General features: G+C 45.5%; 1 protein-coding gene across 1 annotated transcript in view; it reads right to left on the bottom strand.

Annotated features, from left to right (window-relative positions):
• LOC310863838 (MAP kinase-activated protein kinase 3-like) overlaps nucleotides 1–24,599 on the bottom strand; it is a 58,107-nt gene extending 33,508 nt beyond the window's left edge. Inside the window, exon 1 of the mRNA XM_083772337.1 lies at nucleotides 23,695–24,599. Within this exon, the coding sequence (XP_083628463.1) occupies nucleotides 23,695–24,102 (408 nt within the window). The 5' untranslated portion in view covers nucleotides 24,103–24,599. The remainder of the gene's footprint in view (nucleotides 1–23,694) is intronic.
• Nucleotides 24,600–26,260: the final 1,661 nt, after the last annotated feature.

The following is a 26,260-nucleotide window of genomic DNA, read 5'->3' as shown; positions in this document are numbered from 1 at the left end:
CACTCAAACTATGGAAGATGTGCTGCAGCCTAATGAAGATGTGCTGCAGCCTGATGAAGATGTGCTGCAGTCTGATGTTGACTCACTCAAACTATGGAAGATGTGCTGCAGCCTGATGTTGACTCACTCAAACTATGGAAGATGTGCTGCAGTCTAATGTTGACTAACTCAAACTATGGAAGATGTGCTGCAGCCTATTGAAGATGTGCTGCAGCCTAATGTTGACTCACTCAAACTATGGAAGATGTGCTGCAGCCTAATGTTGACTCACTCAAACTATGGAAGATGTGCTGCAGTCTAATGTTGACTCACTCAAACTATGGAAGATGTGCTGCAGCCTAACGAAGATGTGCTCCAGTCTAATGTTGACTCACTCAAACTATGGAAGATGTGCTGCAGCCTAATGAAGATGTGCTGCAGCCTATTGAAGATGTGCTGCAGTCTAATGTTGACTCACTCAAACTATGGAAGATGTGCTGCAGTCTAATGTTGACTCACTCAAACTATGGAAGATGTGCTGCAGTCTAATGTTGACTAACTCAAACTATGGAAGATGTGCTGCAGCCTAATGAAGATGTGCTGCAGCCTGATGTCGACTCACTCAAACTATGGAAGATGTGCTGCAGCCTGATGAAGATGTGCTGCAGCCTGATGTCGACTCACTCAAACTATGGAAGATGTGCTGCAGCCTAATGAAGATGTGCTGCAGCCTGATGTCGACTCACTCAAACTATGGAAGATGTGCTGCAGCCTGATGTCGACTCACTCAAACTATGGAAGATGTGCTCCAGTCTAATGTTGACTCACTCAAACTATGGAAGATGTGCTGCAGCCTAATGAAGATGTGCTGCAGCCTGATGTCGACTCACTCAAACTATGGAAGATGTGCTGCAGCCTAATGTTGACTGACTCAAACTATGGAAGATGTGCTGCAGCCTAATGTCGACTCACTCAAACTATGGAAGATGTGCTGCAGCCTAATGTTGACTCACTCAAACATTCATTCATTCTCTTACAGAAGATGCCTCACAACCACATTATATTAAGACACACTTCCACCGCTCCGCAGAACGGAGGCGCACGCACGTACGCGCGCTCGCTCGCACGCACACACTCACGCACGCACACACGCACGCACAGACACACACACACACACACACACACACACACACACACACACACACACATACACACACATAAAATCAGCTTGATATACACAACCAAAGCTTGAAGCTCTCACAGTGAACGGACACTCATCAGCTCAAACCTCTCAGACTGATTAACCACGCAAACCCTAGTTTATACTTTAATACGTTTATAGTTATTAACCACGCAAACCCTATATTTTATACTTTAATACGTTTAGAGTTATTAACCATGCAAACCCTATAGTTTATACTTTAATACGTTTAGAGTTATTAACCATGCAAACCCTATAGTTTATACTTTAATACGTTTAGAGTTATTAACCATGCAAACCCTATAGTTTATACTTTAATACGTTTATAGTTATTAACCACGCAAACCCTATAGTTTATACTTTAATACGTTTAGAGTTATTAACCATGCAAACCCTATAGTTTATACTTTAATACGTTTAGAGTTATTAACCACGCAAACCCTATAGTTTATACTTTAATACGTTTATAGTTATTAACCATGCAAAACCTATAGTTTATACTTTAATACGTTTAGAGTTATTAACCATGCAAACCCTATAGTTTATACTTTAATACGTTTAGAGTTATTAACCATGCAAACCCTATAGTTTATACTTTAATACGTTTAGAGTTATTAACCATGCAAACCCTATAGTTTATACTTTAATACGTTTAGAGTTATTAACCACGCAAACCCTATAGTTTATACTTTAATACGTTTAGAGTTATTAACCATGCAAACCCTATAGTTTATACTTTAATACGTTTATAGTTATTAACCACGCAAACCCTATAGTTTATACTTTAATACGTTTATAGTTATTAACCACGCAAACCCTATAGTTTATACTTTAATACGTTTAGAGTTATTAACCACGCAAACCCTATAGTTTATACTTTAATATGTTTAGAGTTATTAACCACGCAAACCCTATAGTTTATACTTTAATACGTTTAGAGTTATTAACCACGCAAACCCTATAGTTTATACTTTAATAAGTTTAGAGTTATTAACCATGCAAACCCTATAGTTTATACTTTAATACGTTTAGAGTTATTAACCACGCAAACCCTATAGTTTATACTTTTATACTTAGCAGTGACCGAACAGGGCAGCGGTGGCAGAACGGTTTGCGGAGCGGTCTTGATATTGGATGGTCGCTAGTTCGTATCCCCGGACCGGCACGTTAAAATTACCACCGCTGAAGTGCCCTTTGAGCAAGGCATTGAACCCCTACCATGAAATGTTCTATGAGCAGGGCCTGGCTGTAAACAAGTTATTGAGCTTAGTCCAGTTACCCTGGGTAAACATAGTACCTTTCCTTTCCTTAGTCCAGTTACCCTGGGTAAACATAGTACCTTTCCTTTCCTTAGTCCAGTTACCCTGGGTAAGTAAACATAGTACCTTTCCTTTCCTTAGTCCAGTTACCCTGGGTAAACATAGTACCTTTCCTTTCCTTAGTCCAGTTACCCTGGGTAAACATAGTACCTTTCCTTTGCTTAGTCCAGTTACCCTGGGTAAACATAGTACCTGTCCTTTCCTTAGTCCAGTTACCCTGGGTAAACATAGTACCTTTCCTTTCCTTAGTCCAGTTACCATGGGTAAACATAGTACCTTTAGTCCAGTTACCCTGGGTAAACATAGTACCTTTCCTTTCCTTAGTCCAGTTACCCTGGGTAAACATAGTACCTTTAGTCCAGTTACCCTGGGTAAACATAGTACCTTTCCTTTCCTTAGTCCAGTTACCCTGGGTAAACATAGTACCTTTCCTTTCCTTAGTCCAGTTACCCTGGGTAAACATAGTACCTTTCCTTTGCTTAGTCCAGTTACCCTGGGTAAACATAGTACCTGTCCTTTCCTTAGTCCAGTTACCCTGGGTAAACATAGTACCTTTCCTTTCCTTAGTCCAGTTACCCTGGGTAAACATATAGTACCTTTAGTCCAGTTACCCTGGGTAAACATAGTACCTTTCCTTCCTTAGTCCAGTTACCCTGGGTAATCATAGTACCTTTCCTTTCCTTAGTCCAGTTACCCTGGGTAAACATGGTACCTTTCCTTTCCTTAGTCCAGTTACCCTGGGTAAACATAGTACCTTTCCTTTCCTTAGTCCAGTTACCCTGGGTAAACATAGTACCTTTCCTTTCCTTAGTCCAGTTACCCTGGGTAAACATAGTACCTTTCCTTTCCTTAGTCCAGTTACCCTGGGTAAACATATTTACATTAACCCATTTTGGGGCGGGAACCCCTTTTGGTGTTAGCTATTGAAAAATAGCAGATCTACAAGCTTGTAGGAGCTTGTAGGTCTGCTATTTTTGAAAAATCGAAGAACGACCGACATAGAAACATAGCTTTTTCAGAAAACTGTCAGGATGTTGAAGACATTTTTTTAATCTGATCTCAGGTCAAAATGGGTTAAAGACGACATGGCTTCCATCCAGGTCTACTGCAGTAGAGTGGATTAAATGTATACCACAATCCATCCGTTAGGGTAGGACTTCATTAACCCATTTAGGCCTGACGTCGACATTTCATTTATTTTTTCTGTTTTTTCTGAAATACCCCATGTTTCTATGTCAGTGGTTTTCATACTTTTCAAACATTTTCATGTCAAGGACCCCCAAAAATATATGAAATTGGCCGCCGACCCCCATCTGAAAATATGTTGTTTCAGGGACCCCCCAGAAGCTTTGAGCTAAAAACATTCGCTCTGAAAGAATATATGATTTGCGCCACATGTTCACGATAAAAAGAAAATAGCAGGCCTACAAGCTCGTAGCGCCGCGCTCGGTGCCACGCTATGAGCTTGTAGATCTGCTATTTTTCAACAGCTAAAGTACAACATAATGCTTAAAACACCAAAAGGGGTTCCCGGAACTTCCCGCCCAAAATGGGTGAATGCGGGAAGGGAGCCGAATAATCATTCTAATTCTTTGTGATTTCTCCTAACCAATTGTCTTATAGGATGATACAATTCTTTCCCTTCGAAATAGACATGACACCAACTAACAGCGAAACGCACAGACATACAGTAACTGTGGAGACAGCCCGAGTTAGTTAGTTAGTTAGCTTTGTTGAATGACTTTTCTCCCACAACATTAATACCATGTGTTTTATGAGGCAATGGGGTGAGTGAGCATGCAGGCCTGGCAAACAAATGGAAAGTTTAACGTGTTCATGTCGCTGGTCTTCAAACAACAGCAACGCCCTTAAACACATTCCTCCGAGTCCGAGTGGAATGAATTAAGGGAATTGGAGGGTGCCGAGGTTTATAGTCTATGGCGGTGCAGCCGGGGTCGGCCTGACCTGCTGTCGCCCGTCGGTGCGTTCAGACAGTCAGAGCAACCCACAGTCAGTCTGGCATCCAGGATGCAAACGGAAGAGCTCAGACCTTTACTCATGGTAAAAGTATACAACGCCACACAGGGGTCATCATCACCGCCATGATGGGGGTCACCACACAGGGGTCATCATCACCGCCATGATGGGGGTCACCACACAGGGGTCATCATCACCGCCATGATGGGGGTCACCACACAGGGGTCATCATCACCGCCATGATGGGCTCAACGCCACACAGGGGTCATCATCACCGCCATGATGGGGGTCACCACACAGGGGTCATCATCACCGCCATGATGGGCTCAACGCCACACAGGGGTCATCATCATCGCCATGATGGGGGTCACCACACAGGGGTCATCATCACCGCCATGATGGGCTCAACGCCACACAGGGGTCATCATCACCGCCATGATGGGGGTCACCACACAGGGGTCATCATCACCGCCATGATGGGCTCAACGCCACACAGGGGTCATCATCATCGCCATGATGGGCTCAACGCCACACAGGGGTCATCATCATCGCCATGATGGGCTTCTAGTGGACATTTTCCGTTAACATTCCATTTTTGCCACGGACATACAAAATGACAAATGAGTGGACAATAATATGACCAGAAACACATTCATAGATTGCCCTGAATGACCATAACAGGTCTGTAACTCTGAGAGTGTTCCCTGAATGACCATAACAGGTCTGTAACTCTGAGAGTGTTCCATAACAGGTCTGTAACTCTGAGAGTGTTCCCTGAATTCCCTGGGATTAGTCAGTCATCCCTGTCCCGTCTACAACTAGTCCAAAATGCAGCAGCCAGACTCCTGACCGGCACCAGAAGGAGAGACCACATCACCCCTGTCCTGGCCTCTCTCCACTGGCTGCCGGTCCGGTTCAGAACCCAGTTCAAAACCCTCCTGTTTGTGTACAAAGCCCTCAATGGGCTGGCCCCCTCCTACATCACCGACCTCCTATCCTATCCCCCCATCTACCAGGACCCTCAGGTCAGCAGACAGGGGTCTCTTAGGGGTTCCACACACAAAGAAGAGGCTCAGGGGCGACCGCACCTTTGCTGTCTCAGCCCCCACTCAGTGGAACAGAATTCCCCTCGCGGTTAGGTCTGCACCCTCCGTTGAGTCTTTTAAATCACAACTTAAAAAATTTTTATATTCACAAGCCTTTGCACAAATTGCACCACCGACATGATCCTGCACCTTTCCTGTCCTATATGCTTGTTGTTTTATTATTGACGTCTTCTGCACTGTATTGTATTGTATTGCATTTGTGAAGCACTTTGGTACAATGAGAGTTGTTTTTAAATGTGCTATATAAATCAATTTGATTTGATTTGATTTGAATGGCCAGAACAGGTCTGTAACTATGAGAGTGTTCCATAACAGGTCTGTAACTCTGAGAGTGTTCCATAACAGGTCTGTAACTCTGAGAGTGTTCCCTGAATGACCAGAACAGGACTGTAACTCTGAGAGTGTTCCCTGAATGACCATAACAGGTCTGTAACTATGAGAGTGTTCCCTGAATGACCATAACAGGTCTGTAACTATGAGAGTGTTCCCTGAATGACCATAACAGGTCTGTAACTCTGAGAGTGTTCCATAACAGGTCTGTAACTCTGAGAGTGTTCCCTGAATGACCATAACAGGTCTGTAACTCTGAGAGTGTTCCATAACAGGTCTGTAACTCTGAGAGTGTTCCATAACAGGTCTGTAACTCTGAGAGTGTTCCATAACAGGTCTGTAACTCTGAGAGTGTTCCATAACAGGTCTGTAACTATGAGAGTGTTCCCTGAATGACCATAACAGGTCTGTAACTATGAGAGTGTTCCCTGAATGACCATAACAGGTCTGTAACTATGAGAGTGTTCCATAACAGGTCTGTAACTATGAGAGTGTTCCATAACAGGTCTGTAACTCTGAGAGTGTTCCATAACAGGTCTGTAACTATGAGAGTGTTCCCTGAATGACCATAACAGGTCTGTAACTATGAGAGTGTTCCATAACAGGTCTGTAACTCTGAGAGTGTTCCATAACAGGTCTGTAACTATGAGAGTGTTCCATAACAGGTCTGTAACTATGAGAGTGTTCCATAACAGGTCTGTAACTATGAGAGTGTTCCCTGAATGACCATAACAGGTCTGTAACTCTGAGAGTGTTCCATAACAGGTCTGTAACTATGAGAGTGTTCCCTGAATGACCATAACAGGTCTGTAACTCTGAGAGTGTTCCGTGAATGACCATAACAGGTCTGTAACTATGAGAGTGTTCCATAACAGGTCTGTAACTCTGAGAGTGTTCCATAACAGGTCTGTAACTATGAGAGTGTTCCATAACAGGTCTGTAACTCTGAGTGTTCCCTGAATGACCATAACAGGTCTGTAACTCTGAGAGTGTTCCATAACAGGTCTGTAACTCTGAGAGTGTTCCCTGAATGACCATAACAGGTCTGTAACTCTGAGAGTGTTCCCTGAATGACCATAACAGGTCTGTAACTATGAGAGTGTTCCCTGAATGACCATAACAGGTCTGTAACTCTGAGAGTGTTCCATAACAGGTCTGTAACTATGAGAGTGTTCCGTGAATGACCATAACAGGTCTGTAACTATGAGAGTGTTCCATAACAGGTCTGTAACTCTGAGAGTGTTCCATAACAGGTCTGTAACTCTGAGAGTGTTCCATAACAGGTCTGTAACTATGAGAGTGTTCCCTGAATGACCATAACAGGTCTGTAACTATGAGAGTGTTCCATAACAGGTCTGTAACTATGAGAGTGTTCCCTGAATGACCATAACAGGTCTGTAACTCTGAGAGTGTTCCATAACAGGTCTGTAACTATGAGAGTGTTCCCTGAATGACCATAACAGGTCTGTAACTCTGAGAGTGTTCCATAACAGGTCTGTAACTATGAGAGTGTTCCATAACAGGTCTGTAACTATGAGAGTGTTCCCTGAATGACCATAACAGGTCTGTAACCATGAGAGTGTTCCATAACAGGTCTGTAACTCTGAGAGTGTTCCATAACAGGTCTGTAACTCTGAGAGTGTTCCATAACAGGTCTGTAACTATGAGAGTGTTCCGTGAATGACCATAACAGGTCTGTAACTATGAGAGTGTTCCATAACAGGTCTGTAACTCTGAGAGTGTTCCATAACAGGTCTGTAACTCTGAGAGTGTTCCCTGAATGACCATAACAGGTCTGTAACTCTGAGAGTGTTCCATAACAGGTCTGTAACTCTGAGTGTTCCCTGAATGACCATAACAGGTCTGTAACTCTGAGAGTGTTCCCTGAATGACCATAACAGGTCTGTAACTCTGAGAGTGTTCCATAACAGGTCTGTAACTCTGAGAGTGTTCCATAACAGGTCTGTAACTCTGAGAGTGTTCCCTGAATGACCATAACAGGTCTGTAACTCTGAGAGTGTTCCATAACAGGTCTGTAACTCTGAGTGTTCCCTGAATGACCATAACAGGTCTGTAACTCTGAGAGTGTTCCCTGAATGACCATAACAGGTCTGTAACTCTGAGAGTGTTCCATAACAGGTCTGTAACTATGAGAGTGTTCCCTGAATGACCATAACAGGTCTGTAACTATGAGAGTGTTCCATAACAGGTCTGTAACTATGAGAGTGTTCCATAACAGGTCTGTAACTATGAGAGTGTTCCATAACAGGTCTGTAACTATGAGAGTGTTCCATAACAGGTCTGTAACTATGAGAGTGTTCCATAACAGGTCTGTAACTATGAGAGTGTTCCCTGAATGACCATAACAGGTCTGTAACTCTGAGAGTGTTCCATAACAGGTCTGTAACTATGAGAGTGTTCCATAACAGGTCTGTAACTATGAGAGTGTTCCCTGAATGACCATAACAGGTCTGTAACTATGAGAGTGTTCCCTGAATGACCATAACAGGTCTGTAACTATGAGAGTGTTCCCTGAATGACCATAACAGGTCTGTAACTATGAGAGTGTTCCATAACAGGTCTGTAACTATGAGAGTGTTCCATAACAGGTCTGTAACTATGAGAGTGTTCCATAACAGGTCTGTAACTATGAGAGTGTTCCCTGAATGACCATAACAGGTCTGTAACTCTGAGAGTGTTCCATAACAGGTCTGTAACTATGAGAGTGTTCCATAACAGGTCTGTAACTATGAGAGTGTTCCCTGAATGACCATAACAGGTCTGTAACTATGAGAGTGTTCCCTGAATGACCATAACAGGTCTGTAACTATGAGAGTGTTCCCTGAATGACCATAACAGGTCTGTAACTATGAGAGTGTTCCATAACAGGTCTGTAACTATGAGAGTGTTCCATAACAGGTCTGTAACTCTGAGAGTGTTCCCTGAATGACCATAACAGGTCTGTAACTATGAGAGTGTTCCATAACAGGTCTGTAACTCTGAGAGTGTTCCATAACAGGTCTGTAACTCTGAGAGTGTTCCATAACAGGTCTGTAACTCTGAGAGTGTTCCCTGAATGACCAGAACAGGTCTGTAACTCTGAGAGTGTTCCCTGAATGACCAGAACAGGTCTGTAACTCTGAGAGTGTTCCATAACAGGTCTGTAACTATGAGAGTGTTCCATAACAGGTCTGTAACTCTGAGAGTGTTCCATAACAGGTCTGTAACTATGAGAGTGTTCCCTGAATGACCATAACAGGTCTGTAACTCTGAGAGTGTTCCATAACAGGTCTGTAACTCTGAGAGTGTTCCATAACAGGTCTGTAACTCTGAGAGTGTTCCAATGGAACCAAATGGACCCGTCACCGTAAGGGTCCATTTGCCACGGACAAGACCAAGTCTTTGACACGGTGTACAGACATGTTGTTGAGCCCAACATGTCTGTGTACAGACATAGACATGTTGTTGAGCAGAACATGTCTGTGTACAGACATAGACATGTTGTTGAGCCCAACATGAGCATAATGGATGACACCGCACACTAATGACCAGACGCCACATGTGATTGTAGTAGGCGGCCGTGAATAGGCCAATAATTGCAAAAGAAAATCACAAAGAAGTGCATGCGCGCTGCACAAGTGTGAAATCCCCCCCCCTCCCCCGTCAACACACACACACACACACACACACACACACACACACACACACACACACACACACACACACACACACACACACACACACACACACACACACACACACACTCGACTTCTGGTTATGGGAAACACTGTCAGTTATTACATAATCGTCTGAGCAACAGTTCATTTAAAGCAAAATGTCATTATTTATCACGACAGGCATAAATACCACCAAAATGTACTTGAGGACCACAGCACTCAAATGTTTTGAAATATGACAATTATATTGTTATATAAGCTCTCTCTATCTCTCTCTCTCTCTCTCTGTGACACATTGTGAGCTTGTAGATCTGCTGTTTTCAAATGGGACATTCTGCATAGTGAGTAAAGTTTCTACTTTTGGTACTTTAAGTACATGTTTATGCCAATACCTTGGTATTTTACTTACAGTAAGTAAAACATGATTTGAGTAATTTTTCCACCTCTCTCTCTCTCTCTCTCCCCCCCCTCCCTCTCCCTCCCTCTCTCTCTCCCCCATAAGGCCTGAGTGTGCGGTTCTGGTATTGACTCCATTGATGGTTCTGGTAGTGACTCCATTGATGGTTCTGGTATTGACTCCATTGATGGTTCTGGTATTGACTCCATTGATGGTTCTGGTAGTGACTCCATTGATGGTTCTGGTAGTGACTCCATTGATGGTTCTGGTATTGACTCCATTGATGGTTCTGGTATTGACTCCATTGATGGTTCTGGTAGTGACTCCATTGATGGTTCTGGTATTGACTCCATTGATGGTTCTGGTATTGACTCCATTGATGGTTCTGGTATTGACTCCATTGATGGTTCTGGTAGTGACTCCATTGATGGTTCTGGTATTGACTCCATTGATGGTTCTGGTAGTGACTCCATTGATGGTTCTGGTATTGATGGTTCTGGTATTGATGGTTCTGGTAGTGACTCCATTGATGGTTCTGGTATTGATGGTTCTGGTATTGATGGTTCTGGTAGTGACTCCATTGATGGTTCTGGTATTGATGGTTCTGGTAGTGACTCCATTGATGGTTCTGATATTGATGGTTCTGGTATTGACTCCATTGATGGTTCTGGTAGTGACTCCATTGATGGTTCTGGTATTGATGGTTCTGGTATTGACTCCATTGATGGTTCTGGTAGTGACTCCATTGATGGTTCTGGTAGTGACTCCATTGATGGTTCTGGTATTGATGGTTCTGGTATTGACTCCATTGATGGTTCTGGTAGTGACTCCATTGATGGTTCTGGTAGTGACTCCATTGATGGTTCTGGTATTGATGGTTCTGGTAGTGACTCCATTGATGGTTCTGGTAGTGACTCCATTGATGGTTCTAGTAGTGACTCCATTGATGGTTCTGGTAGTGACTCCATTGATGGTTCTGGTATTGATGGTTCTGGTATTGACTCCATTGATGGTTCTGGTAGTGACTCCATTGATGGTTCTGGTATTGACTCCATTGATGGTTCTGGTAGTGACTCCATTGATGGTTCTGGTAGTGACTCCATTGATGGTTCTGGTAGTGACTCCATTGATGGTTCTGGTAGTGACTCCATTGATGGTTCTGGTATTGACTCCATTGATGGTTCTGGTAGTGACTCCATTGATGGTTCTGGTAGTGACTCCATTGATGGTTCTGGTATTGACTCCATTGATGGTTCTGGTAGTGACTCCATTGATGGTTCTGGTATTGATGGTTCTGGTATTGACTCCATTGATGGTTCTGGTAGTGACTCCATTGATGGTTCTGGTAGTGACTCCATTGATGGTTCTGGTAGTGACTCCATTGATGGTTCTGGTATTGACTCCATTGATGGTTCTGGTAGTGACTCCATTGATGGTTCTGGTAGTGACTCCATTGATGGTTCTGGTAGTGACTCCATTGATGGTTCTGGTAGTGACTCCATTGATGGTTCTGGTAGTGACTCCATTGATGGTTCTGGTATTGATGGTTCTGGTATTGACTCCATTGATGGTTCTGGTAGTGACTCCATTGATGGTTCGGGCTCTCTGATCCAGTTGGGATTAATGTAAGCCAGTAAATCTCTCTGTCTCCGGGCCGTAGCAGTGACAGGTGATGACAGGTGACAGCGCGTGTGTGTGTGTGTGTGTGTGTGTGTGTGTGGCTATGAGACGTGCGTGACATCATCGTACCCGGAAGTTATGCGGGAACGCCTACTGAGTGGAAAAACAAAAATAAACTTCCTGGCCTTGACAGCTCATAATACTGTACATCCACACAGAAATCTGACTGTATGAAATGACGTTAAACTCATCAACATTCCCTCACTAAAAACGCCGGGACAACGCTGCACACGTCCCAAACTCTTCTCCCTTCTGGCTCCAAAACTGTGGAATGCACTTCCCATTGCAGTCAGAACTGCAGCATCACTCCCAATCTTCCGCCGTAGTCTGAAAACCCACCTTTTCAGACTCCATCATGGCCCATAGCACTTATCCTACCCCCTTAGATAGCATTTATGTAGACTTAGATAGCATTTGATACAGACTTATAGCATGTTATGTAGACAGCACTATAATTGCATTGTATATAGTCATAGCACGCCATAGTACAGATGTATAGCATAGTAGTATAGATATATAGTTTATATGTATAGTCTCATAATATAGATATTCCACTGTTACTTTCTTAGCTTACGCATGTTTCATGATAAATGCTTTTTTGTGATGTATTCCCATGCTTTTTGTTCTTGCTTAATGTAAGTCGCTCTGGATTAAGAGCGTCTGCTAAATGCCTAAATTGTAAATTGTAAACATTGCAGCTCTTGGGAAAGGAATCCGAGATGAAGGCATTTGAAATGACTCAAACAACGGTATTGTTTCCCGCTTGTTGTCACGGAAACGGTGACAAAGCCAACTCTTGTCGTGACAAATCATGACAACACACACAATATTTTGGACCAAACAAAGAATTAGAAAGTAGAAAAGAACGGCAGGTTACAATCCTTTTTTTGTTGTTTTTCCTCTTTGTAATTATTTGTTTGGTCCAAAATATTGTGTGTGTGTGTTGTCATGATTTGTCACGACAAGAGTTGGCTTCGTACGACGCTTAAAAGGTCTTTAAATAAATAAAGCACGAAATGCCTATGGGACAAATGCATTGCGATTCATTTCCTGGGCCACTCGTTCTGAAAGGGGGAGGGACTGCGACGCTCTATAAAGTACAGCGCAGAAGACAGATCATGGCAGTTTTCTATAGAGATCCCAGATAGAGCAGAAGAGAGACTAACTTCAGTGGTCCAGACACTCAGTAGGAAGCGCCACATCTCAGACTCGGACGAACTCAGAGTACCAGCGTCAGGAGACCAAGGGTGCCAGTTCAGTGAGGAGGAGATAAATATATATAATCATAACATACATAATCATATATAAAAAGGGGTACCAGCACCCCAACCCTTCGTCTCATCCAATGACAGGGTGACACCAGCACCCCGACCCTCGTCTCATCCAATGACAGGGTGACACCAGCACCCCAACCCTTCGTCTCATCCAATGACAGGGTGACACCAGCACCCCGACCCTCATCTCATCCAATGACAGGGTGACACCAGCACCCCAACCCTTCGTCTCATCCAATGACAGGGTGACACCAGCACCCCAACCCTCGTCTCATCCAATGACAGGGTGCCACCAGCACCCCAACCCTTCGTCTCATCCAATGACAGGGTGACACCAGCACCCCAACCCTCGTCTCATCCAATGACAGGGTGACACCAGCACCCCAACCCTTCGTCTCATCCAATGACAGGGTGACACCAGCACCCCAACCCTCGTCTCATCCAATGACAGGGTGACACCAGCACCCCGACCCTCGTCTCATCCAATGACAGGGTGACACCAGCACCCCAACCCTTCGTCTCATCCAATGACAGGGTGACACCAGCACCCCGACCCTCGTCTCATCCAATGACAGGGTGACACCAGCACCCCAACCCTTCGTCTCATCCAATGACAGGGTGACACCAGCACCCCGACCCTCGTCTCATCCAATGACAGGGTGACACCAGCACCCCAACCCTCGTCTCATCCAATGACAGGGTGACACCAGCACCCCAACCCTCGTCTCATCCAATGACAGGGTGACACCAGCACCCCAACCCTTCGTCTCATCCAATGACAGGGTGACACCAGCACCCCAACCCTTCGTCTCATCCAATGACAGGGTGACACCAGCACCCCAACCCTTCGTCTCATCCAATGACAGGGTGACACCAGCTGTCACGAGTGAGGTTTAGATTGAACCCAGGATGCAAAGCCACAGTAGACAGAGTAGATTTAAGAATTTAATAACAGAAAATAGGCAAATCTTACAGTAAACAACCAGGCAGGAGAACAGTAGTCCAAACATGCTAATCTACATAGCAGAATGCAGGCAGAACAGTAGCAGTACAACAAATACAAGGCTTACTGTGTAGAAATGTATGCAGTAAAGCAGGAAGTCCAAAAACGCAGGGTCCAAGAACAAGCAAGACCAAACACATGGTAGACAAGGTATAACCTGACAATGAGTGTGTGAAATGAGTCCAGTCTTATAGGAGGTGGGTTGATTGGGGAAATGTTCTCAGGTGTGAAAGGGGCATGGCACTGTTGGGCTGATGAGGGAGTGTGAGCAGGTGTGAGACAAGGACTGAGAGAAGGAATGGAAAGTGGGAGTGGCTGAAGTGTGGAGTCACAGACTGAGGGAGAGACAGAATGTGACAGTACCCCCCTCTCAAGGGACGGATTCCAGACGTCCCACAATCTCAACGAGGAACGAGCAGGGTGGGTGGAGGGGGTCCGGAGGAGGGACACCGGGGCTGGGCAGGTGACCTCAGGTGGGCGACCTGAATGATGGACCAGGGCTGAGCGAGTGTTGTCTGGCGGCCGGCCGGGGGGCCGGGACGTGGCAGAACAGGAGACCTCTGGAGGACGGCCGGGACGATGGCCAGAGGCAGAGCTGCTGACTTCAGGGGGACGGCCTGGAGGCCGACACAAGGCAGAGTGGTCGTCGGGCGGACGACCGGGAGGCGGAGACGAGGCGGAGGGGTCGTCTGGCGGACGACCGGGAGGCCGAGACGAGGCGGAGGGGTCGTCTGGCGGACGACCGGGAGGCCGAGACGAGGCAGGAGAAACTTGGGCCGAAGGCAGGGATGTCACAGGCTCAGGAGGCGACGCAGGAGGTGCTGCAGGCTCTGAAGGCGATGCCGGAGGTGCTGCAGGCTCTGAAGGCGATGCTGCAGGCTCTGAAGGCGATGTCGGAGGTGCTGCAGGCTCTGAAGGCGATGCCGGAGGTGCTGCAGGCAGAGGCGACGCCGGAGGTGCTGCAGGCTCGGGAGGCGATGTTGCAGGAACAAGGGCTGCAGCGGAAACAGGAGCCGGGCTGCAGCAGGAGCTGGAGCTGGGCTGCAGCAGGAGCTGCAGGAGCTGCAGGAGCCGGGGCTGCAACAGGAGCTGTAGGAGCCGGGCTGAAGCGGGCGGAGCTGCAGGAGCAGAAGCTGCAGGCGGAGGAGACGAAGCTGCAGGCAGGACTGCAGGCGGAGGCGGGGCTGCAGGCGGAGACGAAGCTGCAGGCGGTGCTGCAGGTGGAACTGCAGGCGGTGCTGCAGGTGGAACTGCAGGCGGTGCTGCAGTAGGGCTGGGCGATATGACGATATATATCGTATTTTCGATAGAAAATGTCTATCACGAAAAAAAAGCTATATCGCTTATATCGCCGTTTCGCTTTACGGCAGTATTTACGTCACAGCGCTTATATACGGCATGCCCAGCAGCCCACCGCGCGCACTGAAAACAGTGAGCCAACACCTTTCGGATGTCTTCTCTATTATATATTCTAAGGCCAACACGACCACAACACAAGCCGAGGTGGTGCTTGCACCTAAAAGAGGGGCAACGTATTCCATTGTATGGATATGGAAGTGGTTTTGATTACATGAAGGGAGATGATGGCTGACGAGATTCAGAGCGGCACGTTCGGAAATACCACACCGGAGCGAACTCATCTATCAGTTTGCATTGCACAGTGCGCCTAGTGCGCTATTTCCGAACGCGCCCTAAAGTAACCGGTCATTCACTGTTATAAATGCAGGTTTCATGTTGGGTCAAATTGATAAATTGCGTGAGCCACGCATGTTTTACACAGTTGAACAATAAGCTTGTCCGTCGTCGGGTGCACTGCAAACTTCTTCCAAGACGTTCCTCTTACCTGTGCAGTCCTGCTGCGTGTCTGTCTTGTTTTATTGTTCCAAATAAATTATTCCATTTGAAAAGTCCTTAATTCAGCAACAGCTTACAACAACAACACAAGACGCTGACTTTGTTGTGATCATCAAAAAAAAAGGAAAATAAAAAGCCCCACTCGTCCCAGACTCCCATATACGCACGGAGAGTTGACGACAAGATCGCGTTCTCTCTCACTCTATCGCCTGTAGTCAATTAAACATCGTTAAGCTGCCCAACGTCTTTAACAAACTAAACTATAACTACAACAGAACATGTTGATTCCCTATACAGAGCTTAAATGAACTGAAACAACTGTAGCGACAAACTGTGACATGAGATATTTATTTTTTCCTTAAGCCAATTTAATGCAGACACAGGCCTGTACTTGTGTCTGAATGGCAACGTCTTATTTCTTTCTTTTTTCTTTTTAATTGTCATAATTATTATTATTAATAATACTAATAAAACTTTATTTGTATAGCACCTTTCATGACATGAAATGCAGCTCTCAAAGTGCTTTACAGAGCAATGGAGAAAAAAAGAAAAGCAAGGCAACGACATTAAAAAACAAGCAGTAATGCAATACAGTGAGGACATGAATAACAAAAAATAAAAGATCAATTAAAAGCAATGTTGTAGAAGTGGGTCTTGAGCTGTGCTTTAAAAATGTACAGAGGCTGAACAATTGAGTTCAGCCTCTAATTATTATTATATACATTTTATTTTGTAATATTTTTGTACTTGCTTTGGGCCTGTCTGTGCATGGGAAGGGCATCAGTATTATATTCATATAATTAGACTGGATAATGTGAATTTAATTGTTTTTTGAGTGGTGCAACCATTATAGACAGCTATGTGTGTCCCTGTCCCTGTATCCGAGCACGGAAATAGCATAACTATTGTCACCACCAAGTGTCACTGTTGTGCAGCCTAACACAGACAGAGGCCAGGAAGGAGAGCTTGTACAGTACAGTACAGTACAGTACAGTACAGTACAGCCCAAGTACAGTAAAGTACTCGACCTGAACAAAAATCAATTATTTTAGATAAAAAAAATAGGTATCGTAAAAAATATGCTATATCGTGAGTATATCGTTATCGTGATAAAATAAATTCTATATCGTGATATGAGATTTTGTCATATCGCCCAGCCCTATGCTGCAGGTGGAACTGCAGGCGGAACTGCAGGTGGAACTGCAGGCGGTGCTGCAGCTGGAACTGCAGGCGGTGCTGCAGCTGGAACTGCAGGCGGTGCTGCAGTCGGAGCTGCAGGCGGAGCTGCAGGCGGTGCTGCAGGCACTGGAGACGGAGCTGCAGGCGGAACTGCAGGCGTAGGGGGCAGAGCTGCAGGCGGGAGTCCAGGCGGAGGTGGCGGAGCTGCAGGCGGAGCTGCAGGCGGAACTGTAGGCAGAGGGGGCGGAGCTGCAGGCGGGACTGCAGGCGGAGGTGGCAGAGCTGCAGGCGGAGCTGCAGACGGGACTGCAGACACTGGTGGTCTCTGGGTAGGAGCTGACAGCAGGCTTGAGATGGCTGGCTGGGTGGGCTTGGTGGCGTGGCGACCCCGAGAGACTTTGCCCCGTTTGTTGGTACTACTGGGACCTCCCAGAGCCAGACGTGTGCCCAAATAAGGATCCGGGGCATGAAGTGGTTCAGAAAATGATTCCATTTTTGCCTTTCTGCCAAAATAGCTAAGCAAGTCAATGTACTCCATATTCTGCTCGTCAGCAACAGGGTTGGTGGGCTGCAGGCTCACCATTCCAAGCCTTACAGTTTGAGAAACTGGCTGGGAAGTACTGGGAAGCGAGCTGGTGGCTATAAAGTCTTTAAGCCTCCCACGAATAACATCCAGGTGGGGGACAAAATGACTAACCCACGGTCTCTCCTTAAACCACAACTGCTGTGTTTCAATCTCCTCTTGGAGTGCAAAACACTGGTTAGGCGGAGAGGCCATGAGCCGAGCCACCACATTATCAAAATCTTTAACCCTCCTCTGAAAACACAGTAGCTCTGCTGGGTTCATATTAATGGTCAGGTTATACTGTCACGAGTGAGGTTTAGATTGAACCCAGGATGCAAAGCCACAGTAGACAGAGTAGATTTAAGAATTTAATAACAGAAAATAGGCAAATCTTACAGTAAACAACCAGGCAGGAGAACAGTAGTCCAAACATGCTAATCTACATAGCAGAATGCAGGCAGAACAGTAGCAGTACAACAAATACAAGGCTTACTGTGTAGAAATGTATGCAGTAAAGCAGGAAGTCCAAAAACGCAGGGTCCAAGAACAAGCAAGACCAAACACATGGTAGACAAGGTATAACCTGACAATGAGTGTGGCTGCGTCCGAATTCATTCCCTATGCCCCATATAGTGCACTACTTTGGGGTTCCGCCATTTTGTTATAGTGTCCGAATGTGTAGTGAGCATTTTTGCACCCTACAGTAGTGGACTGAAGTATCCCACAATGCACCGGGAATTGTAGGGAGCTCCCGATGGTCACTACAAAAACACAGCGAAGCAAATCTGCCCCATAATGCATTGCGCAAGCTCGCTCTTGAGCGCACATGCACGCGTTTGCGCACGTGCGCTGCTTCTGCATGCATGCGCTCATCGCGCTCCAACTCAGAAGAGGCAGAAGTTGAACCAGCGAAAGAACTCAACACAAATGTACTTTTTAAACTTTCGTTTTCCCCTCTTTTCTTCCCTGGCGGATCTCGAAGCTACAGATCGAGACAAATGATCTGTGCATTTATTTGAAATGGTTTTATTTATTTAATAAATCTACTCATTTGCAATAGTATTACTAATCTGATTCATTGTATCACCCAGGCCCAGCGCATGACGTTAGGAGAGGAATCAGTTGCTTGCTGTAGAATATATTTGTGAGATTCTTTATCACAAACGTAGGCTAAATACATGCATGTGAGACACGTTTTATTAATATTCATTCATTCCTGCCATGACAAAATATGCTATCTAACATTATTTCATTGAATTGCGATAAATGCATTAAAACTTCATTGTGTAGGCAGTCATTTATTGGTCTGCTGTTTCTGTTAACACCAAACGTCCGTATTGTGAGCAGAGCTTGTAGATCGGCTACTTTTGGTAATTCTTTACCAAAAGTACCCAAGTAAAAGTATACAAGCTCACAACACGGACGTCGCGCGTTGCTTATATATCGGCTATTTTTGCCGTATCACCCCGCCCCAGGATTAGCGGGGGTTCATGTGGTTAATCAATCATGCTGCTGATATTTTCATATATTGTCAAGGTTGTGCACTGTTTTCATATTGCTGGATAATGGATATAGCCTAATATTAATTTATTGATAATAATCATAGGCCCATTGTTATTTTAAAATAACCTTTTTATCATAGATATATAGGCCTAAATGCCTGCAAACATATTTTCATTAACCTATTTTTTCTTTATTCATTCATGAATTTAACAAACTGTCCTTGCAGGGAGGTGACAGCCTGCAGTCACTTATTTGATACATAATTCAGCAGCAGCGTTTTGACTGGTTTCTTGTAGTCAGTTGATTCTTCATATCCAAATGAGTGAAACGGCCGGGATAATTTGTTTATTTTTCAAACAGTTATTTATGAGGCGATCTGAAAAAACCTAATGGGGATTTCATGCAAATAAAAAGTACATGAACCCGCGGAACTACAGCGCCCTCTACCGATATTGACGTCAGAGTCGGTGCTCCCCATACAGGGAGTATTGTCCGAAATCTTCACTATAGAGTCCACTAGAGTCTGGATCCCCGTATGGGGGATAGGGAGTAGGGAACAACCCTAGCAATTCGGACGCAGCCTCCGTGAAATGAGTCCAGTCTTATAGGAGGTGGGTTGATTGGGGAAATGTTCTCAGGTGTGAAAGGGGCATGGCACTGTTGGGCTGATGAGGGAGTGTGAGCAGGTGTGAGACAAGGACTGAGAGAAGGAATGGAAAGTGGGAGTGGCTGAAGTGTGGAGTCACAGACTGAGGGAGAGACAGAATGTGACACCAGCACCCCGACCCTTGTCTCATCCAATGACAGGGTGACACCAGCACCCCAACCCTCGTCTCATCCAATGACACCAGCAGCCAAACCCTCGTCTCATCCAATGACAGCAGCACCCCAACCTTTGTCTCATCCAATGACAGCAGCACCCCAACCTTCGTCTCATCCAATGACAGCAGCACCCCAACCTTCGTCTCATCCAATGACAGCAGCACCCCAACCTTCGTCTCATCCAATGACACCAGCACCCCAACCCTCGTCTCATCCAATGACAGCAGCACCCCAACCCTCGTCTCATCCAATGACAGCAGCACCCCAACCCTCGTCTCATCCAATGACAGCAGCTCCAGACTTCCAAAGCCATAAGTCCAAGTGCAGAACACATTCAGCACTTGGTTTTAAATGATGCAACATGTACATTACACACTAAAACAGGAACCACGACACACACACACACACACACACACACACACACACACACACACACACACACACACACACACACACACACACACACACACACAGTGATCATGTGTACTGTACATACAGTGGCCTACTAATGGACATTGCACATCCGTTTGCCGACAGAACAACATGAACCTTCACAACTAAATGCTATAATTACTGTAACACTGAGGCTCAACCTGACGCTGACGTGGCTCCGCTAGCCACGAGGGGAATGACACCATGCCCAGCGGACCAGGCGCCATCATCACGACACAAATGTCTTCTACATCCTGACAGTTCTCTGAAAAAGCTATGTTTCTCTGTCAGTCGTTCTTCGATTTTTCAGAAATAGCAGACCTACAAGCTCGCTATGAGCTTGTAGATCTACTATTTTTCCTCAGGCCACATATAGGCTCTGTACTAGTGGGCCAGGCCACGCTACATATAGGCTCTGGTCTAGTGGACCAGGCCACGCCACATATAGGCTCTGGTCTAGTGGACCAGGCCACGCCACATATAGGCTCTGGTCTAGTGGACCAGGCCACGCCACATATAGGCTCTGGTCTAGTGGACGAGGTCTAGTGGACCTGGTCTAGTGGACCAGGCCACGCCACATATAGGCTCTGGTCTAGTGGACCAGGTCTAGTGGACCTGGTCTAGTGGACCAGGCCACGCCACATATAGGCTCTGGTCTAGTGGACCAGGCCATGCCACATAAAGGCTCTGGTCTAGTGGACCAGGCCACGCCACATATAGGCTCTGGTCTAGTGGACCAGGTCCACTAGACCAGGTCTAGTGGACCAGGCCACGCCACATATAGGCTCTGGTCTAGTGGACCAGGCCACGCCACATATAGGCTCTGGTCTAGTGGACCAGGCCACGCCACATATAGGCTCTGGTCTAGTGGACCAGGTCCACTAGACCAGGTCTAGTGGACCTGGTCTAGTGGACCAGGCCACGCCACATATAGGCTCTGGCCTGACAGCGCATCGCATGTTCGAGTCCCGTTCATGACGACCTGTTGCTGCGTGTCTCTCCCCTTCTCTGTCTCTCTCCCCCTTTCCTGTCAATCTGTTTGTATTTAGATTGTGTTCATTTTATTCTATGCTGATGAATTCTATACATAGGACCACAATGGAAACAAGTTTTAGTGTCATCTGACTGCATCACGTGTTTACATTACATTAAGTCCATTAGTGTTAAACACATTAAGACCTGAGGCCAATTCTAAAAAATAAAAATAAAAACGTCTTCTAAACGTTTTTCAGAAAAACCTGTTTCTGTCAGTGTCGCTCAAACTTTTTCACGTCAAGGACGCCAAACATTATACTGTATGCACCGACCCTCATCTGAAAATATGTTGAAGCAAAGATATGAGTTAAAAACATTTTCTGTGAAAGAATATATATATTCAAAGATTTGCACACATTTTCATGATTAAAATAAAAATGTATCAGATCTACAAACTCTGTGCCTGAGCTAAACAGCTAAAGTTTAAATTAATGGTTTAAAATAATGGTTAAAGTTGTTATAGGCTAAGGTGACACAGATGCGTTCCAGGTCTTAATGACATTCAGGATGTTTCTGTGTGCCCTGCATACATACATATATATATATATATATATATATATATATATATATATATATATATACTGTTATGAACCTTCCCAACTAAACGCTTAATCAACACTCAGCCATAACCTGACCCTGAAGTAACATACCTAACAGTGACGTACAGTAGACTCTGCGTTGCCTGTCCACTTGTACACATGCAGATCAGGCATTCAAAATAAATGCCAATGTTGTTTTCACCTGCCAGGTAGGGTATGCATACACAGACAGTACTGTACTCTGCTTAGGCTACTTGTTCACAATGAAACCACCACCAGAAAGCGGGGGGAGGGGGGGAGGGGGGGGCAGGCCCCCATGACGATTATATAAACATTTCGTCTCTGTACCGTAATATATGTACAGTATACACAATGATTATGTCACCTGTGAGTCCCCCCCCCTCCCCCCCCCCCCCCCCCTTTGAACTTTGACTTCCAAATGGCTCATATTGTGCATTTAATAACAATCATAATAATAATACATTACCCCATTTAGGCCTGACCTCAATTTTTCAAAAATCTTGAAAATATTTTCACGATTTTTCAAAAATAGCAGACCTACAAACGAGTGGCGCGCTATGAGCTTGTAGATCTGCTATTTTTCAATAGCTAAATTATAACATAATGTTTAAAACACCAAAAGGGGTTCCCGCCCAAAATGTGTTAATAATAATAATAATAATAATAATAATAATACATTAATAAATAAAATTAACTCCTCAATGACTCAGTATGCTATTTCATGATCAAATCACCGCATATGGCTTATAGCCTACAGTAAAGAGTGACAGGTGTGACACGCACACACGCACACACACTGTCTGCCTGTGACATCCGTGGCATGTGAAGAGGAATCTGGTGATAAGACACTGTAACTAAGAAAGGTCAAAGTTCTTGCATTTACAGTGAGCATGATATTTACTACAGTCCATCTAGTCTGAAGGTCTCACACAGGCCGGGGCTGTGCGCTGCAGGGCACCCCGAACCCCCCCAAACGACCCCTGGCCCTGGGGGTATACCCTGCACGTATACACCCCTACCTGAGAACGTATACGGGTACCCCCTGGGCCCGTGACCTGAGAACTTCAGAACGCTTATTACGCCGAAAATAGGAGCTCTACAAGCTCACACAACTTGTGCCCCCCGCCCCCCCCCTTTCCCCTCACTGTATATGTTTCTTTCCCCTTTTTGCTTCCTTTATGATGAATTCCTGTTCTGTTCTTTAACTATATAGAAGTGTCTATTTGTACGTCTCTAAATGTTTTGATGAATTGAACATGGTGGACCCTCATGTTGTAACAAGTGTAATGCTTAATTGGGTCGTCCACTCACAGTTAACAGTCTTTGTATTGAGTGTGTGCTTGAAATGTACTGTAATTCTACAAACTGTTAATAAATATTTCAATCAAAATTTCAATCAATGGCAAGCTTTGTAGACCCGCTATTTTTCGGCTTCATCATGACTGCAGCCTATACCTTGGAAACCTTTTGGAAAAATATAAAAAGATACTCCTGTGGAAAGGCTATATTATTTGACTTATATTGAACCTATAAACAATTTAGTATATGTAAGGTTTTGCCCCCTCAAATGGTACCTCGTCAGATAATCCCCACATATCCTACAACAACTTCTGTGAACAGACTTCACTGTAGTAGCTTTTCATAGATTATATTTGTATTTAGGCTGTCTGCTGTCATGAAAGTTTATAGTTAGAGAAATTCAAAGTCCAGCCGTCTGCTGTCCAGCCTCTCCCACCAACCCCTCACTGGGGAAAATTCTGGGAGGAAAACAGAAACGGGGCGAGTCATCTTGTTACCATACCTTGAGTGCGCACTTCTGTCCGGTCTTCTTGTTGGAGCACTCCAGAACCTTTCCGTTGATGCCCAGGCCCAGAACCTGACTGGAGATCTTATAGTCGTCCGTCACCGCGTGGCGCTTGATCTCCGGCTTGGGATAAGCGGGCGGAGGAGAAGGCAGTGGGAAGTGCGTCAGGTCGCCGCCGCCGCCGCCGCCGCCGCCGCCGCTGTCCCTTCGGTTGACGACGGCAGACGACGCGTTGTTGTTGTCAGCGTCAACGACCTGCACGGCGTCAGCGACCATGAGCTGCACCACCGGCTGTTTGTGCGTCTCTACTGTGGCCGGCGGGGAGTCGCTGCAGTCGTCCGGCTCTGGTTCAGCCTTGGGAGCCCGCAACGCTGTCTCGTTATTTCCATTCCCATTTTGTAACATGGTAATAAATAATACCGTTACAGTGCTGTTATGTTATAACTGCTCCGCCAGACGGGAAAGTATGACTAATATAGATTCAGCCAAGAAGTCAAACTGTCTCACTGGAGTCTCACCGCTATGGTCCGCTGCTTAAGAGCGCCTCTGCCAGGCTATATATCCCAAAACGAGCACAAAAAATGACTATAGGCTTAAATCACACCGCAAAACACTTTAATCTATAATCTAATCCAACTGGAAATACCCCCCAGTCCACTTATATATAGGCTATTATAACATTAAATAAACTTTCACCGGTTCACCAATCAAAACTGTCCATGTCCATATGATCGAGAATGGATCCGATTGCCATACAAAAGAAAAAGGTAATATTCCAAACAAGAAAATAAATACGTCCTCATCGGAGAATATATATTATAAATGTCCAAAAATGTCGTTGTGGTGAAGTTATAAAGTTCAGCGTGTGGACTCGGAGCGTCCACTTGGTAGTCCACAAGGTTCCATGTGTGCAGAGAGTAGACTGTAAGCACCTCCCTCCTCACTTTAGTCCTATTTATTTCACAACTGGCCGACCGTCAGCCAGGGTCTTAAAGGCGCAGAACGGATGCTTCTATATAGCCTGCAATTGCTTTTTGAGTGGTGTTCTGCACCTACCATGTGTTGGTTCACCTAGTCACCTGTATGTGACTAGTACCTATGTGACGTTAATGAGCACCAGTATGACCATGAGTACCAGTAGGGGCGCTGTTGTGCCAGAAACAGAGAGAGAGAGACAGTGCTGCACTGTTGCCTGCTAATGAGAGCGAGAGAGAGAGGGAGAGAATGGGGGGGGGGGGGGGGGGGGGGTGGCGTCCGGGGGGGAGAGAGAGGGGAGTTGCACCACTCAGTTCACACAGGTGTGACTTTTTTATTAAAGGACCACTTTGCTCATTTTCAACCTATCTCCATATTGGTCCTCACTAATGCTCCAGGGCCCAGCCGCGCCCCCTACCAGGGCCCAGTCCCGCCCCCTACCAGGGCCTGCAGGAATGATTCCTCATTTTCCTCATAGACATTTCAAAAAGTATTTATTTAAAGACCCTTGAAGCCTTGTACAAAGCCAACTCTTGTCGTGACAAATCATGACAACAAAAAATAATTAGGAAGAAGAAAAAAACGGCAACACTTTTTTTGTTGTTTTTCTTCTTTGTAATTATTTGTTTGGTCCAAAATATTGTGTTCACAACCTGCCTACCAGTTGTATTTTTCATTTAAAAACCACATTGAGACTGAAGTCTCTTTTAGACAGTGTGAACTGACCAAGACAAGAGGCAAAATAAGTGACACAGCTCTGCCAGTGACGATAAATACACGACAATAACAGGACAAATATTCAATTCAATTCAATTCAATTTTATTATAGTGTCAAATCACAACGAGTTGTCTCAAGACACTTTACAACCAACAAAGATCCACCCAGAGCAAGCAATATTGCGAATTTGCGACAGTGGCAACGAAAAACTCCCCTTTTAGGAGGGGAGAAAAGAACGTCAGGCAGAACCAGACTCTGGGTGGGCGGCCATCTGCCTCGACCGTGTCGGGGGGGGGGGGGGGGGGGGGGGGGGGGGGGGGGGGGGGTAGAGGGAGAGAGAGAGAGATAGACAGAGAGAAATAGACAGAAATAGACAGGTGGGCTCCGTGGAGGGGTCTGGTCCACATCTGGTCCACATCTGGTCGAGCTCTGTGAGGCCGGGTCCAGGTCACACTTCTGGTGGGCTCCATGAAGAGGCCTGATCCACGGTCACGCTCATTCAGTCAGTTGGGGGTTAGTATTAGAGGTCCACAGAACTGCGACGGGGAGGACGAAAAGAGACTCCGGGGAGAGATTCCCCGGATGTTGGATTAGTGGCAGGCCTTACTGGAGCCTATATAGTGTATATTACAAGTACTGCTGGGAGACAGACCCACACAACAATGTACGACCATGGTATCCAGCCAGACTTGGAGACAACTCTAGCTATAGGCTTTGTCGTAGAGAAAGGTTTTCAACCTAGTCTTGAATGTGCAGAGCGTGTCAGCCCCACGGACCGAAGCCGGGAGAAGGTTCCACAGCTGAGGTGCCTGGGACCTAAACGCCCTGCCTCCTATTGTAACTTTTGATATTTTTGGAACAGTAAGCATT

The sequence above is a fragment of the Protomyctophum parallelum genome, assembly GCF_964188405.1.
Source record: "Protomyctophum parallelum genome assembly, chromosome: 8".
NCBI classification, from domain to species: domain Eukaryota; kingdom Metazoa; phylum Chordata; class Actinopteri; order Myctophiformes; family Myctophidae; genus Protomyctophum; species Protomyctophum parallelum.
This window is presented reverse-complemented; position numbering and strand designations above follow the sequence as displayed.